Raw genomic sequence first — 20,745 nt, 5'->3', positions numbered from 1 at the left:
AACATTTGTGACGGTTTTCAACCCCACTGTTCATGTTATTGAGAGAGAGAGAGAGAGAGAGAGAGAGAGAGAGAGAGAGGGGCATAATAGCAGCTGTGGTAAATTGACTTACAATTAAAAAAACCATTAAATTTTGTCAAAGGAAATACAGAGAGGCTGTGGGGAGAGAGGAGGAGACAGAGAACAGAACAGAGGACAACAGCCGGAATTAATGAAGCAATAATGAAGGCAAGAGGAACAAATACAACTCAGTGTGTGCTGGTACAAGACGGCAGAGGGTGGCAGGGGGAGGTTTGTGACTGGGACTAAGAAGACAGGGTAGAAAGACATCGGGAATGAACAACCCAGCTGTTTCCTCTAATAAATAAAAAACATAAATGTTTAATTCACGCATTTCAAACGTCTACATGGGTAGAATCAATAGATAATATAAATGGATCTTGTGTGTATAGTGGTGTACTTGAATTCCCAACTGCAAGACATGACATCTTAATCAGGATGAAGTGTGATTGTTAAAATACAAATATGCTGTGAAATATATGTCACCATGCTCTGAACCCTGGTTTTCGAGAAAATGTATTGATGTTGAGCAGAAATGAGGACAAGTTGCATTTAAGTAGCACACACAGTGACCTGAGTCTAGAATCGGACTCGCTCTTCAAAGACGTGAGACTTGACTTAAAGACTTACTTGTGAAAACATTACTTGTGAAAACATTACTTGTGAGCATCTCTAGGTTGAGGGATGTGTTAAGTTAAAGTACATTATGAGCTGTCATCAGTTGGAGAGCCAGTGTTATATACAGTAGTTTTAGTCGTTGCAGTTGTTACATGCCTAATAATGTTAGCAATATTTTCCACACCCTGAGTATGTCATATCCATTTTTAATACGGTTATCTACTTTAAAGGAAAGCATTCATTGTGTGTTGTCCTAATTGCATTGCAATAACCTGTTACAAGTGATACACACACCAAACTACCTTATCAAAGCTGATACTGTGTGCCAATAGATAAAGGAGGGCTGATATAGCTCATGCTTTGAATTCCTTCTGTTCTGGTATCTTATAGAACGTAAAGAACGTACATTACCACCATTAATTGGGCTTGGACTTGAGAATTTACTTGGACTCTAGCTCAAAAACTTGGACTGGACTTGGACTGCAGCTCAAAGACTAGATGATTGACTTGGACTGCAGCTCAAAGACTAGATGATTGACTTGGACTGCAGCACAAAGACTAGATCATTGACTTGGACTGCAGCTCAAAGACTAGATGATTGACTTGGACTGCAGCACAAAGACTAGATCATTGACTTGGACTGCAGCTCAAAGACTAGATGATTGACTTGGACTGCAGCTCAAAGACTAGATGATTGACTTGGACTGCAGCTCAAAGACTAGATGATTGACTTGGACTGCAGCTCAAAGACTAGATGATTGACTTGGACTGCAGCTCAAAGACTAGATGATTGACTTGGACTGCAGCTCAAAGACTAGATGATTGACTTGGACTGCAGCACAAAGACTAGATCATTGACTTGGACTGCAGCTCAAAGACTAGATGATTGACTTGGACTGCAGCTCAAAGACTAGATGATTGACTTGGACTGCAGCTCAAAGACTAGATGATTGACTTGGACTGCAGCTCAAAGACTAGATGATTGACTTGGACTGCAGCACAAAGACTAGATCATTGACTTGGACTGCAGCTCAAAGACTAGATGATTGACTTGGACTGCAGCTCAAAGACTAGATCATTGACTTGGACTGCAGCTCAAAGACTAGATGATTGACTTGGACTGCAGCACAAAGACTAGATCATTGACTTGGACTGCAGCTCAAAGACTAGATGATTGACTTGGACTGCAGCTCAAAGACTAGATGATTGACTTGGACTGCAGCTCAAAGACTAGATGATTGACTTGGACTGCAGCTCAAAGACTAGATGATTGATTTGGACTGCAGCTCAAAGACTAGATCATTGACTTGGACTGCAGCTCAAAGACTAGATCATTGACTTGGACTGCAGCTCAAAGACTAGATGATTGACTTGGACTGTAGCACAAAGACTAGATCATTGACTTGGACTGCAGCTCAAAGACTAGATGATTGACTTGGACTGCAGCTCAAAGACTAGATGATTGACTTGGACTGCAGCTCAAAGACTAGATGATTGACTTGGACTGCAGCTCAAAGACTAGATGATTGACTTGGACTGCAGCACAAAGACTAGATGATTGACTTGGACTGCAGCACAAAGACTAGATCATTGACTTGGACTGCAGCTCAAAGACTAGATGATTGACTTGGACTGCAGCACAAAGACTAGATCATTGACTTGGACTGCAGCTCAAAGACTAGATGATTGACTTGGACTGCAGCTCAAAGACTTGGATTTGAAAAAATGACTTGCGAGCATTTCTGGTGTTGCGTCTCATTTTAGTTTTGTTTCCCTTGTTTTAACTTAGCCCTAAAAATAACCTACTCTGAACCCTACACAGGCTCTGTCAGTACTAAAGTTAGTATGTAACTACACTTATGTGAATGCTAATGACCACCAGATCGAATATGCAGGCGTTGACATGGCTGAATCCACCCAGTCTGCGTTGCAGGTCACATGATGCGTCCACAACTATCACAAAATAAACAGCTGTAAAGTGATAAATATAATGTTATGATATTCACAAACCCACCAAATGACTGCATTAAAATAATTTGATCCATTTAGTGCCCAATGTGTCAAGTATTTTCATGCCATTCATGTGAGCCGCCAGGATTTCAGTGGGCGTGACCAGGAGACGACAGTAGACAGTAAACAGTAGATCTTTAAGCAACTTCTTTAAGTGTGATTCTGAATACAAACACTGAATCAAACAATACAAGTCATGAATACAAACTGTTCATAGTGAGGTCTGTAGAGTGTGGACACGGATGGGGAGACAACCAAACTCAGGTGCAGACTAAAGCAAACAAGTCCAAACAGCGGTATGAGCACCGTTACACGGCGTGTTCTGAAAATTAATTTAATATTGAAAGTGGAACATGCAATCACCGAGACGGGGAAAGAGAGAGGGAACAAGGGAGGTCGGATCATTTACTTCTGACCGGCTGCTGTTTTCCCCGGAGAGCAATACGTCATCTCCCAACCGACCCCCTGCCGCCACAGTAACCACCCACCTCCACATGCTGCCACGGCAACCAACCCAGCGCGCATTTCTTCTTCAGCCCGTCTGACATAAACAAGGGACGTGGTGTGTGTGTGTGTGTGCTTAAAGATGCAATGTGTGAGAGATCTGGAATCCGCATTTCAGTTTAAAACATTCAAGAAATTAATAAACATTGTCAACTTCATGTGAAGAGGTTACAACTTTGACCTTTTTTTACAATTTGTAAAACATTTTTTTGCATTTCCTTTATTATTTAAATTCTTAAAGGTAATATGTCCTGCCCTGCTATTTTATTGTATTGTATATATTGTAAACATGTTGGCTGCTGCTTCAAACAAATGTCCCTCTGTCTGTCTGTCTGTCTATCTATCTATCTATCTATCTATCTATCTATCTATCTATCTACCTGTCTATCTATCTATCTATCTATCTATCTATCTATCTATCTATCTATCTATCTATCTGTCTATCTATCTATCTATCTATCTGTCTATCTATCTATCTATCTATCTATCTATCTGTCTATCTATCTATCTATCTATCTATCTATCTATCTATCTATCTATCTATCTATCTATCTACCTGTCTATCTATCTATCTATCTATCTGTCTATCTACCTGTCTATCTATCTATCTATCTATCTATCTATCTATCTATCTATCTATCTATCTATCTATCTATTATGACGTAAGGAAGTGCAAGGGCCTTAACCACAAAAGATCACAAAAATGTATCTTGAACTAAGTGACTTTCCAGATTTGTGTGCCATTAGTGAGTAGGTAGAAAACATTAGTAAGTGGCCCAACATTTATTGGCCAGATATATAAATGTATTTGGTGGAGACCCAGAGTGTAGAACATGACACCAGCAATACATCCCAAGCATACAAGTCAGTTATCTGTGTTCATGTACAGAAGGTCAAGTACAACGGCAGTTAGGGTTTTAAGTTTATTGTTTTTTCATCAGTCGACACATTTATTTGCTCACCGCCATGAACGCTAACGTTGTTTTGGTCTAACGAGTGACCATGTTTATGACACTCAGTCGAAAGCATCCGTCCTTTGAAAATAAAAATAAAATAACGCGACTAGCCAGTAGGATGTCTCGTATAGCCAGACCTATCTCCACAGCAATGTGACAGCGCTGGAGAAATGTCTGTCTCCACACATTACCAGTCTGGTATCTGGGGGAAATAAGCCCAGATGGTGGAAGGGGAGCAGACCCGGCCGCAGACATAAATGCTTGGCGGACATTTGATTTCCATGAGCTGGCCCAATGTCAACATAATAGGCGCCACTGGCCCATTCATTTATTGATCAGGCTGACTGTACATCCTCCCGATGTATACGCCTACGAAGCATATGCACGTTGAGAGAAGGCTCGGCAGCAGCCCTGGGAGGCTGCATTTTCACTGATCTGGAAAAGAAATGTGAGATCACTGACAGTTCATATATTTAGTAAGTGAGTGGAAATGCAGCCCACGTGGCTGCAGTGAGAGACACTGCTGCCGAAGGAGCTGCTGACTAAGTGTGCTCTTAGCAGCAAGTCGCCAAAAGGGTCTGAGTATTAGGGATGTCACAATATCAGGATTTTGGTAGGCAATACCAATACCAGCTAAAGTTCCATGATCCTCGATACTCAATCCGATACCACGGTAAAATATATATTAAAAAAACATAATAGACACAATAAACATCTTCTTGAAACAACTGTTTTTATTCGAGTACCTCGCCGAAAACTAAATTTCCACATCTGGATAAAGTTACAATCTACCATACCATTACAAATGTTTACTAAGTTACAATCTACCATACCATCACACATTTTTACTGACTCAAGCTTGAACATATCAAAATGTCACTCAAAGCAATGTCCACTGACGTTAGGTCCGTTATTTAGCCGTGCAGGACTGGGTTGCCCACCGGATGCTAACAGCTAACATAACTAGCTCTCATCCAGCAGACTACAACACTGATTTGTTGTTCATAATGTGGTACTATCAGCGAAGGGAAAAATGAGGGTGCGTCCCTTGGACACGTCAATTGGGATTTCACTGCCTCCATTCATATTTTAATGCATCGACACTCAACGTTACAGAACGTTGGCATCGACTCGGCACCAACGTATGGGTTCTTGTGACGTCCCTACAGCCAGTTGAATGCGTCATACATATCAAAACACTGCTTGCTCACTGCTTACTTCAACTGTAACACTCCAGTGGCCTTTAGGTGCCATCCTCTAGTGCGTGTCGTTGGTAGTCTCAGAAGCTGACAAAAGCCCCTCCCTACTCAGGGACGCTGCCCGCCAATCAGACAGGAGATCGGGGTTCAATTCCCAGACGGGGAGGCGAGCTGCCCAAACAAGTGCGACCTATTCCTATCTGATTGGACAAATTTTTTCCTGAGCAGGACAATCAGCCTTGGGCACGGCGGATCGATGTGCTGTCGCAGTGCCTCTGGGAATGCTGCGTACCGCTCCACCCGATGTCCCCACGGACGTCATTAAAGATTGATTTGATCTTATCTTACCTGCTTCAGTAAGCTTCGGGCCGCCGCCTCTGCAGCAACGGTCCCAACGCCTGCAGAGTAACGGCCACATATGACTCCTTTCGACAACACTTCCTCCGTAATAGTCTGTCTGCTATATTTGGCAATGACTTTGGCCCGCTCCTCTCACAGAAAGCAAGGTCAGCGCTGACAGCCACCAAGATAATGATTCGGAGTAATCACCTGGGCGCTTCGCTTATCACTGTGGAGGTGGAAAACACAGTCAGAGTCATTTGAATAGCTCCCATAACCATTCCATCATATGTGGTGGGCCAAAATGTGCTGCGCATCACTGAGCAACTGCTAATGCATTATTGGCATTGTTGACTGGGGCGACTGGGGCTCAGTGCGAGAACAGATCGTCCTTCAATCAGAGAAACGGCGGTTCGATCTAGTGCTCCGCTGGTCCATGTCGATGTGTCCTTGGGCAAGACACTTAACCCGAAGGCTGTGCCTGCGGTGTACAAATGGGTATGAATGTTGAGGATTATGAAGAATAGAAAAGCGCTATACAATCACAAGTCCATTGAATATTGGCATAAGCATCATCGGTCTGCACAGGGGGGTGAGGAAATAGGTGCATCGTGGGGGCTGGGTCATCACTCAAAGATGTTTATATGTATATTTGCATCAATGAGGCAGAAACAGGATGGGGACTGTCACGCAAGCTCAAGTTAACAAGAACATGTTGGCAACTGCAAACTTTTATTATGAAATGTTATTTCATTTTGCATTGCAATGAAGTGCCAAACATCTCAACACATACAGTATGTTCTTTAAGATATCAGTCAACTAAATATATTATAATTCCAAGAATGAGGTGATGGCTAACCTGTAATCATTGCTCAGGAATGTAATATGATCCCAAAAACTCACTTTTTGCAAAACCCTCAAAAAGCAAAATAAGACATCAGCTCTTTTTCTTTCTTTTTTAAGACGAGCCAAAATGTAGTGAAGCTACTGTTCTGTCATCTTTTCAAAAATGTATCACCTTCAACATAAGTAAAATGTAGAAAAACATTTATTGAACTTACCCCACCCCTTTCCACCAGTTAGAGAGCACGTATACACAAATGTGGCTGTCCCATCCAAAATGTCCCTACCAACATTAACAAACCCATGAACCCATGTAATTCACTGCTCTCAACATGAATTACTTTGAAATTATTTTTTATTTTCAAATATCTCCACAATAAGATAAACAAATCAAATCAAATCCTGATTTGACACTGTATGTAAATTGATATGGCTAAGATATCTGCAAAAGCTATAACTGCTTTCTGTATTTGTAAACATTAGTATTTTGAATTTTTTTTCTCATGTCCCAGGACCCACTGAGAATGAATATTGTTATTATCATACTGTGTTTTTGTTCCGGTGCTCTGAAGACATCGCTCTGAAGCTATTTGCAGGTGGCATGGAGGTTCCCCTGTAACCGTTAGGCAACAACCTCTTTTTTTTTTATAGTATATGAAATGTACCCTTATTCAGGAATATGAAACCCAGTACTATAGACATTCCTGTAATATTACGTTGCAATAACATCATCGGCAAATTGTTGCAAATTGTTGCAAATTGTCACTGCTCCCAGCTGATCTAGCAGCTAAAAGCCGGTGGGTTGAACAGCCCAGTCAAGTAGCCGTGTTGCCAGGTTGGTTGGAAAAACGTTTTTTTTTGTTAGCCAGAAAACCAAGAATAACGTCTTTACTGACAAACTAGGAGTAATGCTGTAAACCCACCAAAGCTATACTGACACAATCCTTCCTAAAGCCAAACAGCCAGGCAGAAAATCAGCCAATCTGGCAACGTTTCTTGGCCGTAAAATGTTCCAGTTATTTTCAGCATGTGTTGTCAACAAATCAGGGGCCATGAGGGAATTTAAACACATCAGACACATAATGCAGTAGGTGCGTCCTTAATGGACCAACACATAACAGCTTGAACTTTGGAGGGACAGTCTTGTGTAAGTAAATGCATACATTTTTATGCACTTACTTACACTTTACACATGCATATATGCAGAGGGCCTAAAGCACGGAGATGCTGACAACCTAGTGCACATGCATTTACATATTTCATAACACATGAATATGAAATTTCCTTATTTGATTAATTTCTGACTGATGGTTAGTGTGCATGTGTGCCAGTGGGCAGATTAGCACTTCAGTGGCACTTGAATGGCATTTTTTTTATAGTTTCTTGAAGAAACGTTACTTTTTTCATTCATGTTATTCTGAGTTTGGACTCATGGTTGAATGCATTTATTGTAAGTTGCTTTGTAATCTCATTTCACAAGTCCATCTTTTCCTTCACACAAACTTCCATTTGCTGAGCTGACATTGTAATGGCCGTGAACTGTCATAACCCCTGACTCTGACCTGGCCTTTGGATGCCTGATGAGAAATCAGAAATAGAAGCACAGAGCACATGAGCACTCTGCATGAGGGCATTGAAACTATTTGACGTGGTCCGTGCTCAGATGGCATTTCTCCTCACATTTTCTTGGAACAACAGTTGACGTCAAAGTGGTTCCTGAGACATAAACTTTGGCGAGTACTTTCATCAGAGTGAAGGTTCGGTGATTCAGGAAAACTTACTGGGACACATTACCAGCAGCTCACTGAAACTACATTCATCCAAACAATATGTGTAGTCATCATACACAAAACTAACAGGAAACCTGTACTCCATCCAGCAACATCCTTAAGATGAATCTATATAATGCAATATAATATTTGTTTCATTCCTTGTGGGCGCGGTGATGGCCTTTGTATATTGCGACTGGCGCAAAACCAGAAAATACAAACATCCGAGGGAGAAGAAGAAGGATCATTTGCACATAAGACAAAGAAAGTAATTACTTGATTTGAAATCGCAGAGCTCTCGCTTGTCACTATTCAACAACTGGCCCAACAGAATCCAAAGCATTGCACACAGCTGCAAAACAGGTGACCTCCCCTTCCCATCATGCACTTCACTCTTACTGTTTTTTATATGAAACAATCTGCATACCACGTGATGGACTGATAGTTGTGCACTGTGGCTAACTTTAGTCCCAGCTGCTGAAAACAACCACTCAGCTGCATATCCTGGGTACAACTTTATTTGACATCCCTAATTGGAGCTTTTGTTTTCCTCAATTGCAAAGAATATAATGTCATTGTCTTCTGAATTTCCCATCAGAGCTATTGTAGCACAAACCCCAACAATGATTGTTATCCAACCTTTATCAGCAACCAGTTAGTATTTGTTTGTGCCCATCTATTATTTGAGACAAGACAATTATTGGAATACCAGATTCTATTTGATTCTATTTTGCAGTAATCTTATATTTCCATCCTTGGACAGTTCTTAAAAAAACATTAATCTCGGAAGATGAAACTATATTGTTGCAGTGCATCATAATGAAGTCCAAAGCTATATATGTCAAAACTGAGCGACCTGAATTTGTCTCTTAAAAAACAGAGAAAGGGAGCAGCAGATGAGGAGAAGCAGGGGGAGGATATTATGTGAAGGAGCAGGCAGGTCATAGCGCCTGCAGCCAGAGCGGTGCTGAGAGGAGAGGGGAAGCTGAATGCCAGATCAGGGGAGCTCAGACTCGATAGTGCTGGCTAACCTATTAGTCTCAGAGGGCTGCTTACATAATGATGCCTTCAAGGCGTATAAAACACATTTACAGATTCTTTGGACTGAGGAGAGAAAACTGGATGTGGCAGGCTGAACTGTAAAAAGACCATCATGTACTTTACTCTTATCCTGTTTTTTTAAGTGCACACACTTTTCACAATGCACTTTCTTGCAGCCCGGGGCTAAGAGTAGGCTGAGTAGGCCCTGGGCTGCCCCTTATCGGACAACCAAATCGGTGATGCAAATTACATTGTTTACTTAAGCCCCGTGTAACACCAGCAATTTTAGATTTTTAGGGGATAATCCCACAGAGTTGACTCTGCTTTGGAATGTGCCAGTGTGGAAGTTCACTTAGGCCCAGGCTAACAGCTTACTTAGCTTCAAGCTAATAGCTCACTGAGCCCCAGGCTAACAGCTCACTTAGCTTCAAGCTAACAGCTCACCTAGCTCCAGGCTATCGGCTCACTTAACCTGGGACTAAGAGCAGTGGGAAAAGACCTACTGAAGAAAAAACGTATAGTGTATATTAGCTGAGTGTTTGGATTTTATAATTAATGCTAAACCTACTATTAAAGCTTCACTAATCGCTAATTTGATGTTGAAAATGGATGTGCAATGTGAAAGGTGTCGCTTGATTAAACCTCAGGAATTGATCACCCAACGCTGCAGTTCCTCTCAGCTTTATGGAGTATTTTAGCACCTTTGAGCTCATTGCTTAAGCTACTTTTAGTGAAAAACCTTGATAAAATGGAGGGGAAAAAGAATTTAGAGACCAGCTGATGAATCTAAGACTACACACTTGTGGTTAAACAGTCTCGTGCATGCGGCTGAGAGCAACGACTCGTGCGTCGATAACAGACGCCGAGGCGGCACTGATCAAGCGGCGGTATTGGTGGGAGTGAGGAGGGTTGCAGAGAGATTGACGGCCTGGATCACAGTAGCAGCAGTGCTAATTCAATTTGACCTTCAAGAATGACCCCTCCGAAATTGTGGACACAATAAAGCTGCCACATGGGTCTCCGCAGCCCTCAAATCAAATCCACTTATTCTGTGCATTGGCCGACAGCTAAAGGGGATCTTAAAGGAAATACTCTCTCAAGTGTGCATGTTCGTGAAACTTATCTTATTGTCTCACAGATAAAAGATAAACAGAGATTGGAGGAGGCGTCTGAAGTGTTATATCCTGCGTGTTAGCTGAGCTCTCACCAACGCATTTGTCGTCGCAAAGTTTACTTGGGCCTCAGGCAATGTCACATTTAATTCCAACTGTAAGAATCTTCCAGGACTCCGGGGTGTTGCGTCCTCTATTAATATAAGTGAATAATTTACCGTGCATTTCTTTAAACATAACGTACATCTGCCGAGGAGCAAGATCTAAAAAGGTATTAAAGATAAACCTTTGCTCTCTCCATATTTGAATATGCACCACATCTAAGGAGTGTTCAGGGAACACATAATCATATGGACGGATGGTGAGAACACAACTTGCGTATGCTTTTAGACTCTGTGCCGATCAACCACCTGAGTGCGATGCATTGACTGCCTGCGTCATCAGTGGGAGGTTGGTTAAAGGAGTGTGTGGGGGTTTAGAAACCCCTGTCCCACGCCTAGAGGCTGATCAATATCAATCCCATCAATACGGAAGTTCATTACGCTCAGAGGAAGTGGGTAATACTAAAGCAGGCCGTGTAAAAAAAATGACCGTTGGGTGGAAGTGTCGGGGCTCCGTGGGTACATCAGTGCACGCCAGGTTAACGGGCAAGTTAGCGTACGCTTGGATTTTGCATGTCTGGGGCTTTTTCCTCTGGCTTTGTTGTTTTCCCGCGGAATGCTATGCGGAACAAGCAAAGCCAGACTGCTTTTCCACCGTTGTGCTGCACTTTCATAAGTATGTTTGTATTAACAAAAGATACATTGACCACATATTTTTTGAAAGGTATTTCCATTCAATTAGCTAACTTTTGTGATGTCGCAAAAAAAGTGAATTAGGCTCATTTTCCTTAACGGATTTAGAGCGAATGAACTCGGCCACGGTGTAGTTTGGTCAGACGTTGGCGCTGTAGGCTACATATGGCAGGAATGCACCAGAAAAAAAGAGTAGAAGAAGTAGAGAGTGCAAACCAGAAACAGCATGTGTTTCAAGTTGTCAAATGAATAATGTACTTGTAATTGCAAAGCGTCTTTCTAGTCTTCCGACCACTCAAAGTGCTTTAACCCTTCATGTCCTCATTCACACCCATTCATACACTGATGGCAGGGGCTATCATGCTCCTCAGGACGTACTAACCTTTCTCACACACTTACACCCGAAGCCACAGCCTGCGGGAGCAATTTGGGCCCAAGGACACATTGACATCTGATGGAGGAGCCGGGGGATTGAACCGCCGATCTTCTGATTGGAAGGACTTGCTCTACCTCTGAGCCACGCCCGCCATAGGTTAATTGTTCTTTCCTGTCAGCTAGTATTGGCCCATGTTTCACGCAGTCCAGACAACAGGAATAAAAAAGCAATCAATAACTTTACAGAATAATGATTCATTAGTCAAATAATAGCAAGATATCAACCTTGGAAAAAAAAAATTCAAGGGTAAACCTAATTAATGCAGCAACCAATTTGTCAACACTAAAACACAAATTAAAATTCTAGTATATAATGTATATTGTATAGAAACAGAATTTAATTGAGTAGATCTCTGTCCAGTTTTTTGAGTCTGTGTCGGACAGGTATCCAATATCGGTGCTGGCGCATCCCTCCAATACTAACAATTACAGCTAAGAGGCTAACATTAGCCGTTCTGTAAGTAATGACATTCTATATCAAATTACTTGAACACTGCAATAAACACAACATGAACAAGTTGTAATTACTGTAAAACCAGTAAGGAGCTTTTCCTATCCATTGCATGCCAGCTGCATTCCACTGATGCCAAACTGTGCCTGATTCACACCACACATCACAACGTACAGACTGACTGCTGACAACACTGGCACAGGAGGAAGATGGAGTGAGAGAACAAATGAAAAAGGGCAAAAAAGAGCGAGAGAGAGAGGGCTAGATGACACCGAGAGAATGTGGAGGAAGGATAATGAGGCAGAAAAGGAAGAATGAGATGTGAAGAATCAGTGCTCTGGGCAGAAAAACCGCAGAGGGAGAAAAAGAAGACACAGAGCAATTAAATGACAGGGGCTGAGTGAGAAAGGGGGGTGGGGGGAAGGTTTGTGTTAGTTTTCAAACCAAAATGCGAAATGAGTACCAAAGAGAGAAACTGTAAAATGTCAAATTTACTTCGGTCCAGTTCATTCCACTCCAAACTCAACTGTACAGCAAATTATATGAGTTAATAACATTTTGTGTTTGTATTGTTTTTAAATGAAAAAAAAAGACGCTGGCTGGGCCGATCAACACCATTTTCCTGCTCATATGTTGCTCCTGAAACTCATCCAACAGTGACAAGTGCTCCCTGAAAAGCCAGATAAAAATGGGCAAATAAGCAAAAGCAGTCCAGATTATTGATGGTCGACCGAAAAGTCGGAGCCAGGCGATCCAAAGCCCGGCCCGGTGGGGAGGACGCGCAGTACGAGGGGACACGGGGGGATAGAGCTGTAGTGTCGTGTACCAGCTGGGTAACCCAGTCGGACTTCATGCCTTTCTGAAGCATCGGGTCTACGTTCTGCATTGGAGGTGACAAAGGAGGTGACATTTCCTTTTTGTTTCCTCCCATTGAGACTCTGGAAGATAAGGGTTAGAGAGTGAAGGAATTCACAATAAGACGAATTAGAAAGCACTGTTTCCCCCCGGATAGTTGTGTTAACTGAATCGGAGCCTTAATTGTTTAAGGGGGCGGCAGTTCAATCCCCCGACTCCTCTTAACCGCATGTCAAAGTGTCCTTGAGCGAGACACTGAAGCCCACAGTTGCTCCTCGGCGCTTCACAGTGGCCCACTGCTCCTAATGCTCATTAGTTTGGGTTTCTGTATTCATAACTAAACGTGGTGGACAAATTAAAACGTTGACTTTAAAATGGCACCACATAATGAATGACAGGGGATCGCCAAAGTTATTACAATTCATCCTGAGGAACATGGATGTCTGCACCAAATGGCGTGTGTCCAATCTAATCCTGTAAAAGTCGGCGAGTCGTTCACTGAATTCTTACATAGAACTGCTTGGTTGCTGGTCTCTCTCTCTCTCTCTCTCTGTCTCTCTCTCTGTCTCTCTCTCTCTCTGTCTCTCTCTCTCTCTCTCTCTAACCACACAAAGGGAAAAAACAAACAAACGTGCTGCATGCTGCTAACATGGCTAAAGAACTCGAGACTCAAGGCACTTTTCAAGGACATGTTGTTGAGTTTTGGTTATTCACTGTGGTGGTATACACACTCACACACACTCACACACTCACACACACACACACACCCTTCGGAGAGCCCCAACGGGCGGCGATAGCTGAGTAGAGCGGGGTTATTTGAAGAGAACCTGGCTCGAATTGATTTGTGCTTGTTTCCCCTAATACGAGTCAAAGTCATGAGTTGAATTCCACTGCCTACGCCGTCTGACCGTGACTCACGCTCCCTCATATTAGCATTCCCCGTGCGGCTCAAGCTGCAGGCAGAAGGGGGACAGGTGCGATGTGGAGGTCTTCCAGCAACATGCTTGGGGTTAAGACCTTAGTTTTCCTGAGCCAGCTGGGACAGTCTGCTGAAACAAATCGGTCTGCTCCCTAATGTTAATGTTCTTGTTTTCCTGATCTTCTGTATTAACCTGGTTTCAAGACAACAATATCATTATCCTACTCCTCGTTTAAACTACTTTACTCGAAGGGGAGGCTCACCCAATGTAACCTTAATATATTTGCTGAGTTCTATATGTGGTAAGTGTGAAATGGGTCTCAAAGGCACGTATTTAAATCTACCACAGGGAACTTTTCCAATGTTTCCTCATCTCCCGCTGCGGGAGAACCACAACTGTGAGGCCGGCAGAAGTAAAATGGCATGTTTCCTGAAGGGAGGCTGGCTATTGCAGGTCCTTTGTCCACTGGTGCAGACAAAATCAACAACAAGAAAAGAAAAACTTTAACTTGAAATGTAATTGCTCGTACATGTACTATATTATCATCGATGTGTTATAAATACAAAGGAACCGACGGGGCCTCCATTCGTGATGATAAATCATATAACTTGTACTTACTGGGCAACATAAAATGGGACTAAGTGGACTTCAATAGAGTGTTTGTACTGTTTAAAATGATAAAAACACAATGAGTGGCAATGGGGATTGCCGACTGTTAAAACTCCTGAAACAGATCGGTCGCCTTCGTTGGAGCGACGACGCAGACGGGCCACTCACCCCCAGTTTGCGGCTGCGCATGCGTACGTAGCCCTGCTTGACGATGTCGTTGAAGTTGGAGGCCATCTTCGGGTGAGGGGGTAACCTGCCGGCCGTCGCCGTGGAGACCATCCAGATGCTTCTTCCCTCCCTTTAAGCAGTCCCTTCGCTTCACAGGAGGACCTCTCTCCTGTGCTCCTGTACGTTCACTCCGTCCGTCTCCTTCAGGACTCCGAGTGCTCCCCCTCCCCGCCCTCCCCGCTCTAGCACTTTCTGCTTCTATCTACCCTAAACTCTGTCTCTCTTTTTTTTTTCATGCTGCTCTTCACATCTTCCCCACCCTCCTCGTTTCCTTTCCTCCTGGTTCCTTTTCTCTGTTGGATTTGTTTTCTCTCCTCCTTCGCCTCTTGCTGTCCTTGCGCTTTTTCCTTTCCTCCGTCCTTCTTTCATTCACTCCTCACCAGACGTGTCTTCCCTCTTCTCCATTATCGGCCTCTCTAGGAAATGTAAAGAGAGAGAGAGAGAGCGGGGGGGGGGGGGGGAACACAAATGTTTATATATGTATATATTATTCATCGAAGAGTGAGGAGCACAACATTGTCGTCCATTATTCATACGAGTGGCACACACCATTATTGAGGGCAAGCGGGCGGGACGGGCAGTATGCTTTGACGTTCGCCTTTCTTTGTTTGAGTGTGTGTGTGTGTGTGTGTGTGTGTATGTTATGGCACAAAGCTGTACTGCTCTACCAAGGATATCACATTAGCATGGAGTGTGTCCAGGAAATTCAGATGTATGAGGTTTGGTCCGTTCTCTAATCAGAGAGCCTGCTTACCCAGCAGGCCATGCTGTTTACTATCTGCCTCCACCGAGAAACATTCCCACTTCAAACACCCGGATCTCTTTTAGATACAAGGTTACACCTTTATTTCTAACACGTATCCGTTAGTTGTGGTTATCCGTTGTAGTTCCCCTCGGCTTGTTATCTTATTGTAGCGCGGATAAATCCGCTGTCCTTCCATAAGCTCCTTTCAAACATGCATTGCAACCCTAAAATTCACCTGAACCGGAGGAACGCTAATGTCAGAATAATTCGCTCTGGACTTTAAACAGATTTCCAACCAGCCTGCTCCCGACTACAAAGTCTCAGCATTGTACGATTGCGCCCATAACAGAGCCCGAAAAAATTAAAATGTTCAAGCGATTTTGTGACAATTGCCGTGTCCAGCATGGTTAATTAATAATAATAATAATGCATTTAATTTATATAGCGCTTTTCATAAGACACTTCACATAATTAAAACATCCTAAAAGCTAAAAATAAATAAATAAGAATAGCTAAAATACAGGTAAAACAAATAAAACAAATAAATAGGGACTTTCTGAGTCGCTCGGACCCTGATAAGAAAACAAAAACAAAAACAAACAATCACATTAAAAGCAGTTCTGAACAGGTGGGTTTTGATTTGCGATTTGAATGAGGAAAAGATCAGTGCAGTCTCGGATGAGTTTGGGGAGAGGGTTCCAGAGGGAGGGGGCAGATATGGAGAAGGCTCTGTCACCCCAATAAATACAATTTTTGCAACATATAAATAATATTATATAGTATATATATATACACAGTGCTTCATTCTGTGGCTGGGCAGGTTGAAGCACACAGGAATGAGGAGACGACGATGGGCCTGCCATTGTGCCGGAGGAAGCCGAGTGTGAAGTACAGAAGAAACACATCTCCTCTCCGGAGAGAGCGAGGACACTCGCTGTCTTCATTGACTCACTCACCGTAAAAGAAGCTAATATACAAGAGGTGACATGACTTATATGGCCATTTGTGCATAGTGAGCATGCAGATGCACTCGTGCAACCCATTTTGTGTGTGTGTGTGTGTGTGTGTGTGTGTGTGTGTGTGTGTGTGTGTGTGTGTGTGTGTGTGTGTGTGTGTGTGGGGGGGGGGGGGGGGGGGGGGGAAGCCATCAGGCTCGGAGCAGTGGGACAGACATTTCCCAAAGGGCTCAGTGGTAAATCTCCCTGACAACAGCGAAACAGAGACATTAAACTTTAACAAGGGAATCATTAATACACACACACACACACACACACGCACACACATGCACACACACACACAAACCCAAACCTACACACACAAACACACAGAAGACTGGCAAAAGACGGGCAGAGGCTTATCATTATGGAAATGTTGGTTTAGCTAAGTGGTTTAGGCACAAAAGACTATTAAGCAAACATACGGATTCAGACTAAATGGAAGAGCACACACTCGTTCAAATACACACACACAGATGTCAACGGCGAGAACAAACATGTGAATGTGAATGTGTAAATACAACAATAATCTGTTTGTCCTAACGGAGCTGTGCAATTGCACCACCTTCAATAAATATTCTGCTCCGGATGCAGTGTGCTCAAGGTGTGCTATTCATGAAATATTACTATGAATAAGTCATTTCCATTTGTGGCCATTAGTACGTTCAGCATAAATACTTCAGCACGTTGCTAAAAAGACTGACAGCCTCCAGTTGGCCTGACTATTCATTTTTCATCGAGAACCATCAGGTATAAGGGAAGGAGGATTTTGTGAAAAATAAAAAAAATAGACATTTTAAAGCAGTTTTGCAGGAAGTTGGTGGAGATCAAAACAAAAGCAAATATAGATCAAAATACAAGAAATACAATGTAAAAATTTTTTTTAAAAAGTATCATTTTTAGATGAGGTAGAACAGTTGTATTGGTTAACGCAAAATGTGCAATGGAGACAGACTTGGTGAAAGAATCATGACGCACATGAAGCGCGTGACTTTATGCTCCATTTGGATGGAAACCTGGCTCCTGCTGTGTTTGCAGGATCGTGCTGCCTCCATCCTTTCACAGCCAGGAGCTCACTCGGCCGTGTCGATAAAGCTTCTTCTTTTCTCATCCCCAATAAATCAATATTCGTGTAAGTGATTATAGTGTAGTCCATATGATCATAAAAACATGTAGCAGAGGAGGTTGGTTCTTCTCAATTTGAGATAAAAGGAATACTAATATTTTTCTCTCTTCTTTGCAAAATATATATTATTAATTACCGATTAAAATGCTTCAACAGTGGTACCTGCAGGCAAGGAAGTGGTCGTAGGAGGCACAGGAGGACAAACTCCTGCTGTCCTGTATTTGAATGCAATCCCCTTTTGTTCATGTTATTCTCCAAGGGAGGCCGTCCCACCTTGGCGGCGTGCAGCGGCCTGACATGCTCCTGTACTCCGCTTACCCGGGGCCTGGATCCCGATATGGGCGGCAGGCTGCTGCATCGCATGGGAGGATGTTCCCACTGTTTATTTAAAAGAGGAACCCGAACACTTCCTAAACCCCTGCTGCTAACAGCCACAAAATGCTGTGACGCAAAATTATATATTTAGAGACGGACCGATCTGTTTTTTTCTTTGTTAAACGGACAAAAACCGCACACTCGCTACATTTCCAAACATCCAATAGTCCAGTGGTGCTTCTTCTTTCTCAAATCAACCATCCTTGGAAGGGTGCACAGTGAAAAGCAACGATACCTGTATGCAGAGAGCTTATAAACCATAAAAACAGTTAAGAGTGTAATGTCACGGTGTGGCCTCACAGATTTAATGTTATTATCTACAGCTTAGTCAATTCTCTGGTTACAGTTTTCCTGTCGCCAGCTTAAACTTTGACCTCTAACAGCTTAAGGCCTTAATCATTTTACTCCAACAGCAGCCATTGTGATGTGGAAACTGCACTCATTGGACTCTTGATTGATTTTGATAGCAAAACATCTTCTGTGCCGTTGTTCCAAACCACACAGAGCGGGAGGAAGGTGGCGTTCCTCGTGTCGGTGCGTGGTTTCGTACCGTTTTGAGAGCTCTTGAAACCAACCGACTGCTTTTCATATCATTAAGTATTCCTATTTCAGCTTGTGTCTCATACAGAACTCAACGATCCACTGACTATGCTTTCATAACTCAGGTTTGATGATGTGCCATTAAGGCCGCTGAAACGAAACCAATGTGCTTCAGTGTCGGCCATAAAAAGGGCCACGATGACGAAGCCTGGATAAGCACCATCACGACCAGAAGGGCCGAATGCATTCAGAGCCCTTCTCCCCAAAACGTCCTTTCCTCTACCCCCATTTCAATATGCATACATCTGCTGCTGGGTGGACTCCATTGAGTCAGAAAGGTAAGGAAGACTAGAGCTGGCAATATTACAAAGAAATAGCGTGTGATTCTTTCATTCTTCCTTCTGCACACCAGCGTTAAATGTATCATCATTCAATTTAACTGTAAATAAAGAGTAAAACAAAACGAGGCAGTATCTCCTGTCTATCCTCACATTGTCCTCCTTTGCCATGTCCCTGGACACTGCCTATTTACACTGCAGCGTTTTTATATAGTTTATATAGCTTTAGCAATATTTCAATTTCAATGTTTAAATTATATATATATTCATGTATTTTTTAAATCTTTAATTGTCTTGAATTGTACCCTTGAATTATTATCCTATATTGCACATATATATGAATTATTATCCTATATTGCACATTACCCTTCATGGCTCAACCTCACAACTATACCAACTGGTATTTCACTGCATACGATGCAAGAACCTGTGACAAATAAAAAAACATTGAATTAATTGTTTTAATTTCTACATTGTAACTGTATTTTGAAACATTGTATTTTTTTATTTTTATTTGATGAAAGCAAGAATGGAAAATTAGATGGGGGGGGGGGGGGGGGGGGCACAGGAAGAGGAAGGGACAATAAACTGCATTACTCTTTTGTCACACCTGGAGTGAACATTCTCTCCACGCCCCGGATTGGGTCACATAAAAGAAGGTACTGAACGACTGAATGATAATTCAGAACTAGGAAAGGAAAGATACAAATCAATTTGAAAACTGCACTGGCTGTGTGTTTAATTACTTTGAAATGAGCCTCGATCGCACCATCACACTTAATGGGTTAGTCTTTCATCTGCTTGAATAGTGATCAATTATTGAAAACGCACACACACACACACACACGCACACACACACACACACACACACACACACACACACGCTCACACACACAAAGGCATCTTGTCAAGGAAAGATCTAACTCATAACGAGGGCGCCACATCGATTGGCTGATGCCCACTCATTGATCCTGCGCCGGGTCTTCCTGTGTGCGCGTGCGCGTGTGCGTGTGCGTGTGTGTGTGTGTGTGTGTGTGTGTGTGTGTGTGTGCGATCACACTGAATTAATGCAACGTTCACAGTCAGTTCCCCCTTACTGCAGCGCACATCCACGCTACGGTTTGAGTGCCTCTCGATCCACGTGTATCCAACATGTCTCGGCGTCAGTACGACGAGTGTGAGCGCTGAGCGGAGAGTGTGGAAGAGATGGCCGCCTCCATCGCAGCTGATGGAATCAGTGGGGAGTCATGTTTTAGGGGCTTTGCATAATGGAAAAGGGGGTCGATGGCACTATTACGTGTTGAGCCATGACTTCACAAATTCACAAAACCAGCCTGAAAAATGAAAGAAACTCTGATGCTATGCTCTGATAGGGCCAGACACACACACACACACGCATGCGCACGCACGCACGCACACACACACACACACACACACACACACACATTATAAATTAAATATAATAACCTCATAATTTGTATCCAGTTAGACATTTGTGTGAAATTCAAGAACTTGCATATGAATTCTGCAGTTATGGCAAAACCATAAACCAAAATGTGTTCTTTTGTGATGTCACAGTGACCTTTGACCACCAAAATCTAATCAGTTCATCCTTAAGTCCGAGAGGACGTTTGTGCCCAAAGAAATTTGGAAATTGCCTCCAGGTGAGAATGGGAAAAATAGTGCCTTTTCAACAGCGACAGTTCATGTACAGAGCTCAGCCTGGCTGGCTGTTCCATGATGGACGTGGATGAGTCCAACCTGAAATTACGTCTTGCAAATTCAAACAAATAAACATGTTTATGTGTGTATGTGTGTGTGTGTGTTTGTGCGTGCATTCTTCCGATTGTCTAGGTGTTGTGACCTTTATCATCTCCTGAGTA

General features: G+C 42.8%; 1 protein-coding gene across 1 annotated transcript in view; it reads right to left on the bottom strand.

Moving 5' to 3' along the window:
* Positions 1–20,745, bottom strand: part of dok4 (docking protein 4) — a 52,351-nt gene that overhangs the window by 10,097 nt on the left and 21,509 nt on the right. The window contains exon 2 of the mRNA XM_034529328.1: positions 14,684–15,159. Coding sequence (XP_034385219.1) covers positions 14,684–14,794 — 111 coding nt within the window. The 5' untranslated portion in view covers positions 14,795–15,159. The remainder of the gene's footprint in view (positions 1–14,683; positions 15,160–20,745) is intronic.

This window comes from Cyclopterus lumpus, chromosome 3 (genome assembly GCF_009769545.1).
Source record: "Cyclopterus lumpus isolate fCycLum1 chromosome 3, fCycLum1.pri, whole genome shotgun sequence".
Lineage (NCBI taxonomy): Eukaryota > Metazoa > Chordata > Actinopteri > Perciformes > Cyclopteridae > Cyclopterus > Cyclopterus lumpus.
This window is presented reverse-complemented; position numbering and strand designations above follow the sequence as displayed.